This window comes from Hippocampus comes, unplaced genomic scaffold (genome assembly GCF_001891065.2).
Source record: "Hippocampus comes isolate QL1 unplaced genomic scaffold, H_comes_QL1_v1.1 scaffold80, whole genome shotgun sequence".
NCBI classification, from domain to species: domain Eukaryota; kingdom Metazoa; phylum Chordata; class Actinopteri; order Syngnathiformes; family Syngnathidae; genus Hippocampus; species Hippocampus comes.
In genome coordinates, this window is record NW_017806164.1 from 1,033,560 (window position 1) to 1,049,071 (window position 15,512).

Sequence of the window (15,512 nt, forward strand, 5' to 3'; positions counted from 1 at the left end):
TGGGCAATGTGTCTTTTTACATAATTCTATCACAAAGTATGGCCGAGTGTGCAAAATAGGTTTCTCTGTCATTTGTGGAAGGTCAGTCTGAACAGGATTTTTTTTTGACAGTCAAACACTGAAACTAAAAAAAAAATATTTTGAAGATTGTTGTCAAACAAATGCACCACGGGTCAAATATTTTGATCTGAAGACATCTTGTATTGACAAAGGACGCTCAAAACATAAGGTGACAGAAACATAATGACAGTATTACTTCAAAACCAAAACAAAGCAGACAATTTTGACCATGTGGTCAAACCAAAACGCATCCCAAATCTAGGTCAGTCAGAAACATAGTAAAAAAAAAAAAAAAAAAAAGACTACAGGGAGTCAGGCTAACAATTTCGCATGCCATCAGTATTAGGAGAGGATTTCCCGGAGGATAAAGCTCTGGTTGGGGTTGTACTGGATGGGTTGTGTCGTGCCCTGTGAAGAAAATGAGAATGCTGGCGGGAAAGATGGAGGGGATGGACCAAAGTTGCAACCCAAGCGGCATTGCCCTCTGTTGAAACCAAATCCATTTTCCATCCTGAAAATATGCCATAGAAACAGAGGAGCTACTAAATTCTGAGGAGCGCCATTACGCTCACACGAAGTCAATGTATGAGGAATTGGCGATATCGCTGAAAAATGTATCTAAATATAAGTATACAAGTATCTCAGTCAATAGATATTTAGATTTTTTTCCCCTCCAATCTTAAAATATGACATGGATTAAATACTGTACATAATAAAATAAAATGACTATCCAGAAAAAAAATATGATTCAAAATATCTGACACAGTCAAACTAATTTCAAGGGATCGGGATATGACATTAACAGCTCTAACCAACAAATAATTAGCACCCCGACAGGTAAAATTGCAATAAATATCATACCATCCTTATGGGACTCCCAAAAGCATTGAGCTTTCATAACCAGATAAGTACTTGCGCATGTGCCATGAAATGAATGAACAAGATGTCAGTTTGCGTAATCTGATACGATGAATGTGTCATGTAGATGCAGATTTGCTGTGAATTGACAGAACCAACAAGCCAACTGGTGTCCAGAGCACCATAAAGCTCGACAGTCAGTTATGTAGCACAACTGTTCTTGTTTCCCTTTACAGAACTTTAAGTGAGGCTGTTATCTCACACTCCAGAAATAGATCCCTCATCCTCCAGCCTGTCTCCTATCGGGGAGGACCAATGTGTAAGGTGGAATCCGACCTGCAAATAAGGGTGGCGACACATGAGGGAGGGAGGGGTATTGTTTAGGCTTACAGATGGCTTATATAGCTTGTTCATCTAAAATTATTTTCTGAGGAACAGGTAGACATGTGATGCCACAAAGACAACCTATCAACACGGTGACCCCCTTGATGGAAGCAGGAGACGTCTCCCTCCCTCTCTCTCCCTCTCTCTCTCTCTCCGTATATAAACAAAAAACAATGCGAACATACAACGCGGGAAATTACGGGTATCAGTTGAAATTGTTCATATCGCTCAGCAATTCCACACACTAACTTTCAGGTCATTTAGTATGATTAAGTGAAACCACAGGCAGCAATTTTGCTCCGATCAGCCTTGGCCTTGGATTAAGGGTGCGAGGCTTAAGGCGTGTGCGACCAATGTAATGTGCTTAATGCGCTGACATTGAGCCAAAGGTAAAGAAAGATTTTTGTCCCACTTCAGTTGGACTTTGGTTCCAACTTACCCCCATAACCCCTTGGCCAGTCGTGACATTTTGAATGGAAAGGTACTGGACCTATTCCACTACAATGAACCAAGATGGCCACAGCATTTCCTTTCGTCTCAGTGGGAGCATTTTAGAACCAATGTGTCCATTTAGATCTCACTTAAACGAGTTGGGACATGATGCAAAAAAGAAATTTATTGAATTTGGGGGCATATCCGAAAACGAGTACACAACACTAGGCTGGCTGTAAGGTAGGCTATGTTGTAATTGTATTGGCAGCTTTGGCAGAGAGGTTAAGACCGCAACATACTGTATATAACAGTCGAAAAGAAAAGGAAAAAAATAAAAATTGTTTTACCAAATCTTTATGTTTATCTCACATTTTATTACAATACTAGCATTTCATGATGCTGGATGGTTTATTTGTGGCAGGTGGTCTAATAAATATGTAGTTTCAGTACAAACGGGGTTCAGGGACAATAATGTTTTTCTGTCCTTGGCAACAACTTGGCTTATGTTGCCAAACCACAAGGTTGAGCCTTTAGTCATGAATGATCTCATTTTCAAGGTGAAACCTCTCCGAGTATTCCTTCGACATCTTGCCCTAAATCCATTAATTTAATGGAAATCCAATAAAACTGTGGAATGTCAAGTTGATCTGTCCAGTTTTCATTTCCTCATTATGTGTGCACGCAGTGTTGGTTGAGCCACTAAACTCACAAAAGAGAAAGGTCGGCATTTATTGTGAAATAGTAGTGCAGATGCTTGTTTGAAATAGTATTAGCTTTTTCTTGCAGGCTTTCTGACAGAACATTACAGAGAGAGTACTACTTCATTGATGTGATTGTTTACAGATTATTTATTTTTTGGCAAGCAAAAAAATTTTACTTAGCCGCCCAAAATAATTCACAGTAATTTAATACAGAATCAAAACAAACTGAAAATCAACAGTTTGGAGAAGGGGTGCGCAAATGCACATTTTATACAAACTGTGTTTGAATGATTCGGACATATGCTTCAAAGACAATTCTCTGAAATTCATTTGACATGTTTTCTTTTTTCTTTTTGTTTTCTTTTTTTTTGTTAAAAGCAAAAAAAAAAAAAAAGAAAATACATTTAAAATGTATGAATTCTCATTTTTAAATTTGAGTCATCGGGAGCCAAATCTAATTAATTCCAGCAATCCACTTTGGCAAACTGCCAGACCGTTCAAATGTATGGAAAATATGCAAGAGGCTTATATAAAATGCAGAATGGCGCATGGCGTGCAACAGTATTCCCCATTAGTGGAGTTGAATGATTGGCCAGCAACAATGAACAAAACACACTGATTCTTCCATGAATGAAGTGAGAACTAATTTGTATTGTCAAGCTCTCCTTTTCATTTCCTTCTAGCTGCTTAACCATCTATAGAGGCACATTGGCCAGCATCCTGCCAGTTATTTTAAGCAGTTCTTTCCTCACATCCAAAAACATGCTGCTCCCTTGAAGTATACTCTGCATGGTTTCCACAAAGCAGGCCGGCCGGGTTTTGTGTTTTCATTCCAGCAGCTATTTACCTAGCATGCAGTCATTTGATTTCACCAATACTTTTGTTTGTGTTGTGACTGGAGTGCAGCTTTTAGGGCTCTCTTTTACATTTTCCAGGTTGTCAAATTGTTTCGACCATGTGTATACTATCAGTTGTAATTCAATATAAATTTGACAGTACGTGTACACCTGAAATATCTGTTCATTGCAGCCACATTTATTTGTATGCATCTGCACTGAGCATCAGCATGTCATGAATGGTCACCAAAGCGCTGACAGCGATGACAAGCGGCTGTTCTCTACTTCCTGCCTTACAAAAGCACAACAAAGAATAAATAGTTCTATTTTGGGCAACTTCCTGAAGCAGCGTATGTACAATAGTGTTGCTTTTCGAACATTATAGATTGTGTCTGTGAGATTTTTGCCGTTTCATCTCGAAGAGCATTAGTGACGTCAAAGATCACAGAGGTTGGAGAGGTCCTTGCTCACATCTCTAGATACCCCCTCCCCTCATTTTTTTGCAGTTTGTGTAACAAAGTACATACAAGAAAAAGTCCAGTATATGTTTTGTTAATAGTTTCTTAAAAAAAAAAAAAAATTGTCCAACTGTATAAGACCAGAAGGAATTTCATGGAACCAATAATCAGTAAATCCTTTCCCATTTTATCCATTTCACGTAAGGTAACAAACGAAATCCCAGTTCGATCATTTTACCACTTTGTTATGCCACTAATGCTTTGACTGTGAGGTTCTTGCGTACTCCCAGCCTGAAAACTTGTCAACATCTTTTGTTTTTACAGACTACTGTTTCCAGTGTTACGATTGGTGTTCACTTCCACTTTTCACTTCTCATTCATCAACGCATGTTTGGGTTGCGTACTGTTGTCTCGGCAAAGGTTTTGTGTAAATGGCCACTGACATCTTACTCGGAAAGACTGTGGATGTTTGCAAAAATATGTAACCACATACAACCATGCAAACCTAAGCGAAAACAAAACAAAATCAGTCTTTAGGTATCCATGCATTTCACTGTGCATATCTGGGCTTTGTTTTAGCCACGCTCCAAACTACTGAAATAGTGAGAAAAAAAAATTCACTCTATTTCAACGATTCAATTACGTATTCTCCTCAGTCTTTGCACACGTTTGAAGATAATTGCCGAAAATGTATCAAGCATTTAGAAGCAAATCTCTGGATTCATGTTACAGAGTCTAAAACCCATTTTGACGACACGTGAAAATCATCTCCAGATGACATTCACAGGGCAATCCAATTTCAGGATGGTGACAAGTTCTGCTTTCAATCTATTTTGGTCTATAGTACCAAGTCCATGTGTACTCATGGACTATACATGAAAAGTACACAAAAAAAAAAAAACAACAACAAAAAACAATCCATTTGGGGATACATCCAAAGCACTACGCCACAGACGAAAAACAAGTCTTACTTGTGGGAATTGTACGGCATTGGCAGACATTCTACTGCACTGCGTATGATTTAGGCATGTGCCATATCTGTTTTGGGAGGACTATCGCGGCGACAAGAACTTCCTTGAATGTTTTCCTGCTTCCCAGACAAACAATCTAAAGTGTAGTTAGTGCTATTTTGTACTTTGTTGTTAATTCATTGAATGATTCACTTTTGGTACTAGTGAACATTCATGCTGCCAGCTGTGTCACTGAAAACACCAAAAGCCATCCAAAGACATAAACGTGTTTTTGTTTTTTTAAGCAGGTCTGTGCATGCAGAGTTAGTCATTCAGGTTTCCGCAAGGCCTTGGGAAAATAAACAAACTACACATTTCCCAAATGTATGTCACCTGCGGGTAGCCTCAGCTCAGGCCTACGCAAGTCTGGACTTTGATTTTAAAACCACAGACATCCAAAACTAAAAGGCCAAAAATTAAAGAGCTAATAGTAGTGTGGGCTATTAAAATGTAACTAACTACCTTGAAGGAAAATAATATTGTCATTTCTTGGCAAGACTTTCTTGATGTAATTTAATTACACAAACAATGTTGAGGCAAGCAATTTAAATCTTTTATACGAAGCACTGTGGCGTCACTTTCTTTCCCAGAGTGTCGCCGCGTGTGGCTCCTAAGTTGGCAGGATGTTGTGCAGCATGGGAGACATTTCCTTATTTTGCCGCCAGAGGAACGACATTTTTAAGCCAACAGTTTTACCTCAAAATTACACTAAAACAGCATGCAGTTGCACTTCAGCGAATTGTCAAAACAATCAATGTCATCAGTACAGCCGAGAATGTTTACTGCTTTGCACTCACCTATAGTACCGAGATTGGAGGTACGTGGAGCATACCGCTTTGGACACGTGGCTGGCTGAGCCAAAGTCTATGACCTTCACCCTGTAGGGTTGCCTCACCGGATCCACCAGCATAATGTTCTCAGGTTTGAGGTCGGCATGAATCAGACTCATACTCTTCAACTTTTTCAGAGCCGTGGCCACCTGCTGTAGTACAGGTCTGATCACTTTCAGGGGCAGCGGGCTGAACTTATTCTGCTTCAGGAAATCATACAGGTTCTGCTCAAGCATCTCAAACACAAGGCAGGTATGGCTGCGGTGTTGGAAGCATTCAAAGGCTCGCACCAGGTTGTGTTCGTCTGCGTTCTCTGCGCTCAGGCGAGCAAGGATGCCGACTTCGATTTGACCTTGCCGGGCGTATGAAGGATGGTTCTTCAGGATCTTTACGGCCACTACCTCGCCCGTGCCTCTTTTCCAGCACTTGACAACCTGTCCGAACGTGCCGCGTCCCAAGAAATCCAGCACTTCGTATTTATTCTTCAGGGAGCAAAGAACCTCATGCTGTACGACCTGGTAGTCCCCGTCACATCCCCCCGCTCCCCTTGCTGCACCAACACCCACGGGTCCTGCAGCCGGCTTGGTAGTCCCCCCTCCAGCGCCAACGGCCGCAGGTGCAGTCGCCGCTGCGTTTCCTACATTCGTTGTTTGCAACATGGCAGGCAACATTGACAGTTCCTCCACAATCTGCATGGTGCTCCCTCGATTATCCAGCTCCTCACTTTTACGTTTCAGTCCACATCGCTGAGAGCTGTCAGCCGAGTCCAAACCTCCACAGTCCGATTCTGTGTCTCCCTCCTCCTCCTCCTTCTCCTCCTCTCTACCACCCTCACCTCCTCCACTGCAGCCCTCTCCCCTTCCCCCTCCTCCTGCCCCTGTTGCTCCACTGCTGCTCCCACTTGCTGTGACTGTCTTCTGCTGCTGCTGCTGATGATGATGATGATTCTGGTCCTGCTTGTGGACGGCCCCTATGCTCTGTCGCTGCTGGATCGCAGCTGGGCCCAATCCTCCAGCTCTTTTCCCAGGCTGTTGTCTCTGGACGCCCCGCACAATCACCGTCTTCACAGGGTAACCTTGTCCTCCAAACACTTTTGCGTCCGCCGCCAAGTCGCGACTCAAGAACGAGCAGGCTTTCGTCGGGTGCACAATACCAAGGTTTCGCCTGTTCAGATAAGCCCGCGGATGTGCTCTCTCATGGTACACACAGCTGCTGGGCTCGACTTTGAGTTTCTTCACACTGCTAAAGGCACTTGTCTGGGTTTGATAAATGTGTGGTGGGTAAACCAAGACTTGTGAGGCCATACCTGGAAGGGAAAAAGAAAAAAAAAAAAAACACTGGAGGTCAGTAAAATGAATCCTTGGTATACCATTCTTGTATTTTAATTACAACTCTAATGAGTATAACTTTTTTAGAAAATGGTCAGATGCATTGTTCCAAAAACAAAAATATATTTAAAAAAAATAAAAGGAGCATACATTAGGGATCATAAAAGGTCCCCTTTTCAGATACTTCTTTTCTAAAATTAAACATTTTCAGATGTCTCTCAGGACTCCCTACTGATCAAAATAGGTCAAGTATGTTGTGTTTTTACTTACATAGCTGTGTAAGCTTAGAAAAGTTCAGGGGATGTAAAATATGGAAGATACAGTTAAACAAATGCAAAAGACTGTAAAAGTACATTCATGTTTCAATTCCTGCTCTCTGAGAGGACAAGTTATGTTTATTAGCCCTGCTTTATTGTTTACTACTTGCTAATCTGTAGACTTACTGTGTTAAAATTTCAACAGGGAAGACAGTGATGTCACATGCTTTGTATGACAGATTTCGGTACATTCAGAACATATAATTTGTGATCGCAGACCGAAACTGGGCGGACACATAACACTGATTACAAGCCCATCAATCATGATTTGAACCAGAGAAAGCAGACTTCAGGTGTGGAGGCACTCTGAATGTAACAATATCCAAACATCGCAATACGATATTATCACAATATGCACCCTATGATACGCCAATTACCACAACATTGGTGAAGCAGGTGAATGAATAAATAAATAAATAAATTAATTAAAAATATATATATATATACTAAACATGAGTAATTGCATTTAATGTCTCATCGATACAATGCTAATTAGCTGAGGTCATAATGATACATATAGTTTAAACAGTACAGGTAACATTAACATTAATGTACACAAACGTCCTACAATCACTAATACCACTTAATATTGAAGCACTTACTTGCTAATGCAGGCACACATTGTGAATCGAGTCAATTCGTGGAGGAACTAAAAATGTTCTACGTTCCCCTTCATCTGGCGATTACCATGGGTCTTAAATGTAGATGGCCAAAACATGGCCAATTCAAATTAAACTAACCACTGGATCAGGGGTCTAGTGCACAGTTCTAGTGACTAGACTATGCTGGAACTGCACAAATGGAAAACAATCCGGCCTTTTTAACAGATGTGCCGCTTTTAAAATTGTGACATGACATTTCGACACCCATATTATGGCAATATTAATATCACAGTATTGCCGTTATCGCCGTGATTTTTTTTATTTGTTTGGTGGAACTTCAAATGAGCAAATTACTTTTGGTTAGTGCCATTTGCAATTTGCGATGTGAAAAAGGGTTGCTGAGCTGATATATCTCCATCTTTTTTTAATTTACCAATGTCGCAATAACACTTTGTGATACCCTTACATCACTACTAAGAGAACAAGCTGTGGGAAAGCACTTGAGAGCACCTTTCAACTCTCATCCATCCACTATAAGCCCACCAACACCTCCACACAGAAGATGACTAATGTTGCAAAGGTTTGCCTGACCTTTCCCTGTGGTTGCAATACATCCTACTGCATGTCTCTAGGCAACCAATAGGGAGGAAAAGCATCATTGGAAGACAATCAAAGATAATTGTTTTGTTTTGTTTTGTTTTTGCCCATGTGACTTGGAAATGACTTCTTTCATGCAATTGGAACAGGACAAGTCAGACTTTTTTCCATAGCCAACCTGGGCCTCTTTTGGATGTGGATGTAAAATCGGATATGTGCCAATGCACCTGCAGTATGAACACTCAGGTCATGCTTTTCCTTACACATCCGACCTATATGTCAAAACCGCACGGGTGGGCAAGACTACTTGGGAGACTACTGACAATCGGCTGTGCATCTGCACAGTTGTTTATAGAGAAACAGCGTTACTTTTAAATTTGACTTTCATTTAATGAACGACTATCTCACAACCAGCAAGATAAAAACCTAACAAAAACTCCCTTTGAACAAGACAGAAGTTCCACATCAAAACCTTTGGAAGCGCAGCTGGGCAGAGAGACTCCTCTCCTCACACCAATAAAAACACCATATACTTAAATTATGAGATAGACACAAAATGTGAAGCATAGGGTAGTAATTGGTGGGAAGGGAAAAGAATGGCAGCTCCTTCTATTATGATGAGCAGAAGCCAGATAGTCCCTTGGTCAACCATGAGGTTCCGACTTTAGCATTGCATTACAGCCTCCAAAGCTGCAGAAGCCTTCCCTCAACCTTGAACTGCAAGATAATTACTCACCAGCGACCTTTTGACAGTTGGCCGACTCAAACTTTAAACCGTAACGAAAATCAACACTAGACACAGAGATGAGCAAGTGGTACTAAGTGAGAAAACAAAGTGCATTTGATACACTGTAAATAACAGTAACAGGAAATAAAACAAACAACTGACGCATCAAAAGTTAAAACCAACATACAAAATACGTCAATGCTAATATGGCTTCGGAACAAAGCAATCACCCAGGACCGACAATAAACATTTTCATTGCTTTGAAATTATACAACTTTTCCATACCCAACACGACTGAGAGGTTATTTTAACAACAAAGCTGTTTTAACAAAAACATTAATAAAAATCCAGGTCCAACAATAAAGTCATCTTGAATAAAACTGACTTCTGAACGACACTGAAGCGATTAGAAATTTGACAAAATGGCTGCCAACAGACAGGAATTTGATACCATTTTGCATCTCGCTCTCTTGTTTCATGTTCTAAACAGCACCTGTTTCAGTGGCAGTGTCACAATGAACAGACTTCCCAGAGTGGGGCTGTAGCTCAACCTCTCGTAGCCGACGTCTTAGTGTGCTTGTTCTTCAGACAAGACCTTTCAGACACATTCCAAAAACATGCATGACAGGCTGATTGAACACTCCAAATTGTCCCTAGGTGTGAGTGTGAGCGCGGATGGTTGTTCGTCTCCGTGTGCCCTGCGATTGGCTGGCAACCAGTTCAGGATGTCCCCCGCCTACTGCCCGAAGACAGCTGGGATAGGCTCTAGCACGCCCCGCAACCCTTGTGAGGATTAAGCGGTTCAGAAAATGGATGGATGGGCGCAAACACTTGTAAACCTTCGCCGCTCTGTGAGATACGGCCTTTCAAGTAATGCACACCACTTTGTCTCAACGAGATGGATGGATAATCCATTATTATGCCCATCCCCGAGTTGGGAGCACAAAGAAAATCTCTGCGAATAGGAGGTAAAGCAGAGCTGCATTAAAATGAACAGGCCTTCTCCACACTTGGTTTAGGCTAAAGGCAGCTCCATATTCATTCATTTACCAATGAAACCGTGTTACACATGATTATGGACATTTAATTATCACAAACTAGACCTGCAACTAAGCTACATCCGTGCAGAATTAGATAGCAGAGGCAAAAACTGACCATAGCGATGCATTTTGACTTCACTATTCAAAGTGAGACAAAAGCTGCTGTGTTCACTGCAGATAACGCGAACGTGTGAGAAAGAAACGTAACATAGTTCAGCACAATGTTACAGAGGAGAGTATAAAAACAGTTGACAATAAACACGAAGATGGCTTTGCAACGTAGAGTGGGCTGAATTTTATTTCTTAACCTTTCAGGTTGTGTGCCTGATGAATATACAGGTATACCTTTCAATATGCACATAAAGCATGTGCAGTTTTGCTTGCTTGAGCGTGGCTTTTGCAATCACCAGAACCAATAGGCTGTCATCATCATTTACCAAATCAAGCTGTGAGTCCAGCATGACTATTGTGAAGGCCAAATTTATTGCCCAATACGAGACTGCAATAGTGGGCATTTTTCAATCCCCCTGCCTTCCAAGAGGGGGCACTGCAAATATTCACAGCTCAACGACCTCACGAAGTCTCGTGAAAAAGATCTTCGTTGCTCAAAAGCCCCTCTATTTTCCAAGGAATGTGAGCACATGGCATTTCAATTGTGAACTTATGACTAACATTTACAAGTCCTCAGATTAGTTCTCATACACAGCCAATATAAAGAGCAGAATGTTCTGCCACTGGGCCCTTGGAGGGACACCGCATAAACTGACATCTGTGTAGAAGGGACAGCTGGAACCAAGATGTAGCATCACACCAAACCAACGCTGCTGCTGCTGCTGCTGCGTGACACATCATGCCTCTAATTAGGAAACAGTAAGGGCCTCGTAAAAATCCCACATTGGTTGAGCACTAGCTGTTTGGTTGGATAATAACAAACGCACTGACCATAAAGTGCAGGGTATTTTTTTTAAGTGTTGCAATGACCATCATGAAATTGTCTGCACAGAATGTAATTCGTACACACCGTTGCTATTACCGAGGGGATAATATGCTCCCGTCGTGCTTGCAAGCATGAACGAATCATTTCATTCACTCGTCCCTAAAACAAATATTCTTCTCGATTACATTCTGGTGAGATTAAAACGATATATTAAATGCTCATTAGGGGTGTGCATCCCTCCAATAAAAGACAATCCGATACAGATCTTGACATATGCGGGTGCGATACGACTCAAGGATGGTTTTATTTTAAAGTAGAAAGATCTGATTCGGTTCTTTTCAGTCGGATTAAGGTTTGATTCAATATGGGATGGTTCAGTTTGAGAAGGTATGACGCAATGAATTTCTTGATTCAAAACATTTTTTGTTACACCATGAGTATTGGTACAATAAATATCAAGAGTTGGGCATTCCATCAGTACTGCTGGTAAGTCCATCTGTCCATCACTGAAGGACTCACAGTTAGCTAGAAACTTCAGAGAATGACGGGTTAGGTGCCAACAGAAGCTGGTTTTTGTCCATCACCGGAATCGTCACGAACTGGGTCGTTCCCAACGGAAATTTCTCACTTCGTCACCGCTGACGACTTTTGTTTGCAGATGTGAATATACACTTCGGTTGCTTTTAGCAGACCGCACTGACTAAATGCGTTAACAGGTCACCAGAAACGCTCAGCTTTGACCTATAGTAGATCACCTAGACTGCCAAGTTGCGGCTCCCATACAGTAGGTGGCAGTACGCACTAAAGAGTCGTACTAGACAGGTTTCTTTCTTTGCTTTGGTCTGCTCACCTCACGTAGGTAAACATAAATATTAGCAGTAGTCACAGTTTTGATCATTCTGGTCAAATGGCATTGTCATTAACTGACTCAGACCAGAGAAAGTGAAAAAGAGATGTGAAGGCACTGCCGGTTTCAAACCACTTTCAGTTTCTACTGCAATAATATATGGAAATTCGCAGGTGTAGCAAATTCAATTTGGATCATTTTAAATACTGAATCGTGACCCCTAGTCAACCCTGAAATAGTTTATTACCAAGTAATATTTCGTGATCAACATCCCTCACAAAAATAAAAAAACATATGGGTATTCCAATGCAATTATCTGGTGGTTCTTCAAATTAACACTGTGCCTGTCCTGTGCTACAAAGAATGTTGAATGTTTACTTATGCTGGAAATGTTCCACCCATCTGTGCAGCTTTCCACAGAAATTCCAAGCTTGTCATGGTGCTCACTGTCATATTTTCCACCTTAAATGCAGAGGAGGTTACTGAGAAACCAGTTCTTTATGCACAAACCCGGTGCAAGCACACATTGCACACCCAGGGCGGTGTGTCATTAAATGCCTGTCCTGCTGTTACCTCCAGAAAGCCATGCTATTGATAACCTAAATAATGCAATACATGGGGTACGGAGAGGAGTGTCTATGAAGAAATTAAGAACAGCATATTGCTGTTTTATTTCCAAAAATGTTTTTCGGCAGGGGGAAGGGAAGAGCAGTCCCTGACTTAAAATAACAAAGAAGCAAGGATAAGAAGTCAACTGGAATAAGTCTGGCAACGTATTAAATGAGACCCTCTTTGCATTGACAGATACAGCATGAGACGACGGGAAAAATAAAATTAGAAACAACTGAACCTTTTAGTCTTATTTTAAAAAAACAGCCAGGCAGCAGTTTTGCTTTTAGTCACAAATAAATACAGCTTTGCATTGACTGACGAAAACCTCAATTTACAATTTTTTTGAAAAATGAATCATCGCATGGTTGGTTTTTGTCTTGATTTATGAGCAACTGTTTGAGTTACAGGTGAACTTTGGAACCTCAATGCTTGGTGTCAGCGGCAAACAACATTCGGCTCTAATCAATTCACGGTTTTCTTGCAGTGGAAGGAAAACACATTGGGTGTAGTCATCTTCCATGCTTGCATTTACCTTATGTTTTTTGTTTTTTTTTGTTGTTGTTTTTGTGGTAAATTACGTTTTTGCTTAATATGGGGGAAATAAATGGATCTGATATTTTTTGGAATAAAGATTAATTGTTGAAAAATACATTCAAAGAGGATCTTGAAAAAAATAGTTTCAAATGAAATGGCAATCGCAATTTTAATGAAGGGGGGAAAAATCGCAAACAGATTTCCCTAAATTGTTCAGCCCTAGTTTGAAATCACATTATCTATCTACTGGGGAGTGGAGAGTGAAAGGTTTTTTTTTTGTTTTGTTTTGTTTTTAATGATTGTTAGTAGTCATTCTCATTGATCAAATACATTTAGTCAAAACTATGTCATGACAGAATGTCATGACAGAATGTCATGACATTCTGTCCAAACTCGTAATGTACTGTGGACTGATGGTGTTGAGTTTTGCCTCAAATGCAATACCTTAACAAATATAATAGCAAATTTACAATGCCAGAGAGGTACTCATTTAACATTATCTACATTATTGTGATTGTACTTTAAAGTAATGTCAATCATAACATGAGCTGTTCCTGTCAATCATAACATGAGCTGTTCCCAATAATTTTGCTCCAGTTGTTTACCAGGTTAGTTTTTCCTTCGCTAGACCAAAAATTGACATTTCTTTTTATTTATTTTTTTTAAACAGACATTTCAAAAAACATTTCCGCCAAATGCCTTCTTAACAGAACTTCAACATGAGTACTTCCATTTGGCTGTCACGATTTTCCATGTCTTCTGACTTCCAACGCAATTCGTTGTGAAAAAAATAAATAAATCCGATGGGCAACAATCAAATACGAGGGCACTTGTGTGTACCGGTACTTGATGAGGGGATTATACATTTATATGACAGTCAGCCCAAACTGCCCACGGAAACAATTATTAGTGCAGCTAGTCGTGAAAATTAGTTAAGATCACTTACCATCTCCTGAATTGGGGTTCATAAAGTGTATCTAATGTTGTGACCACTGAGTGGGAGGCAAAAACAACAAGTGCCCGCAGAGAAAATCACTCAGTCACGTAGTTGTTTTTTTTTTTCTATTCTGAGAATCGACATGTACGAAACACAATGGCTCGGAAATAACTAGAAAAGTTGCTTGCGAGTTATTTAAACGCAAGCTATGGTTCGCTGAGCTCAAATGTCTTCTGTGTTTGTGCTAATTTGCCTTTTGACGTCTTACGATGGTAAGAAGGAATGGATTGACACTTTTAACGCAATGGAATTCACAATTTACAAATCACTCGGTTCGTTTCATCCACGTAGTAGAAAATGCTATTGTCATCACGATGTAATAAATTGACGGTTCCCCATGACAACACGGAAATAAAACACCAAGAGTGTCCAACGCACTCGCGTTAATCATTACAACCAACGTCACAGGCACGTAGGCCTACAAGGGTTTTTCCTACAAGTATAGTAAATGGTTTATCTAGGCAAAGTGATTGTTTTGTTACCACAAAAATCAAGATCATGCGATTATAAACCAACCAGGCGCGCTAGCCAAGTTTGTTGGCAAGTCACGGCAGTGTTACGTCACGGGCCAACTGTTTTTAAAATGTGAATTTGACCGCAGACACGGTGCCATCGTTAACTTACCTTCACATAGAGTCAAAATAAATATAATCCAGGGTTTGTCTGAACATGTTACGGACTTATAAATCCATAGCATGCACAGTTCGCCTGCACTGCTGCCATCTTGTCCTAGACGACAGGGAGGGAGAGCTCCCCCTCGGTAACACCACCATCGCCCACATTGCAAACGTCAACTGAATCACGCAAATGAGCATCCAGAAATATCAAGTCGTGCTCGAGGTGAGAGCTACGCAGTTCTAATGTGTCTCCCTCCACTTAGTGGGAGGTAGCCCATCTAGGAAAGGGTGGCCGTCGCCCCGTCAAGATGCGCTGCTCTGCAGCCCTGCTAGCCTCCAACATGTCTCTTTTCCTCTGTCTTCTACCCAGAGTGAATGTTTGTGAGCTGACGGCATTGGCCAGACCGCACCAATCAATCACAGAGAGCACGCGATGCAGAAACACGACTTCAAAATACAACAGTGTATAATTTAGACGATGCATACACAATTTACACGAAGAGACTGTTCACACTGTATGATTGCTGGATTTACGGGAAGGTGGCAGAGTTTGAGACCGAAGAAATAGATGGTTGATCACTCGGGGATTTTCTTCTTTTGTCTATTATTTTCGGTTGTGAGTCAGACACGGACACGCGCGCCTCCCGTGTTTGTCATTATGTCCCACCCTACTGGTCAAAGAGGGGAACGGCACATGTAGAAGCGTGGAGTAATTGTCATGAATTTGAGCCGGGAAAGTCCCTACGACACTTCGTGGCAATTCCAGGGCTTTTTTCACTTCCGTTAAA

The 15,512-nt window shown here is 40.9% G+C and overlaps 1 protein-coding gene across 3 annotated transcripts in view; it reads right to left on the reverse strand.

The window, feature by feature from the left end:
- Positions 1-15,100, reverse strand: part of hipk3b (homeodomain interacting protein kinase 3b) — a 30,401-nt gene extending 15,301 nt beyond the window's left edge. For all 3 annotated transcript variants that reach the window (XM_019895859.1, XM_019895858.1, XM_019895857.1), the window contains exons 1-2: positions 14,732-15,100; positions 5,537-6,875 (exon numbers count right to left, since the gene is read on the reverse strand). In XM_019895859.1, the coding sequence (XP_019751418.1) occupies positions 5,537-6,875; positions 14,732-14,804 (1,412 nt within the window). In that variant the 5' untranslated portion in view covers positions 14,805-15,100. The remainder of the gene's footprint in view (positions 1-5,536; positions 6,876-14,731) is intronic.
- Between the last annotated feature and the right edge of the window lie 412 nt (positions 15,101-15,512).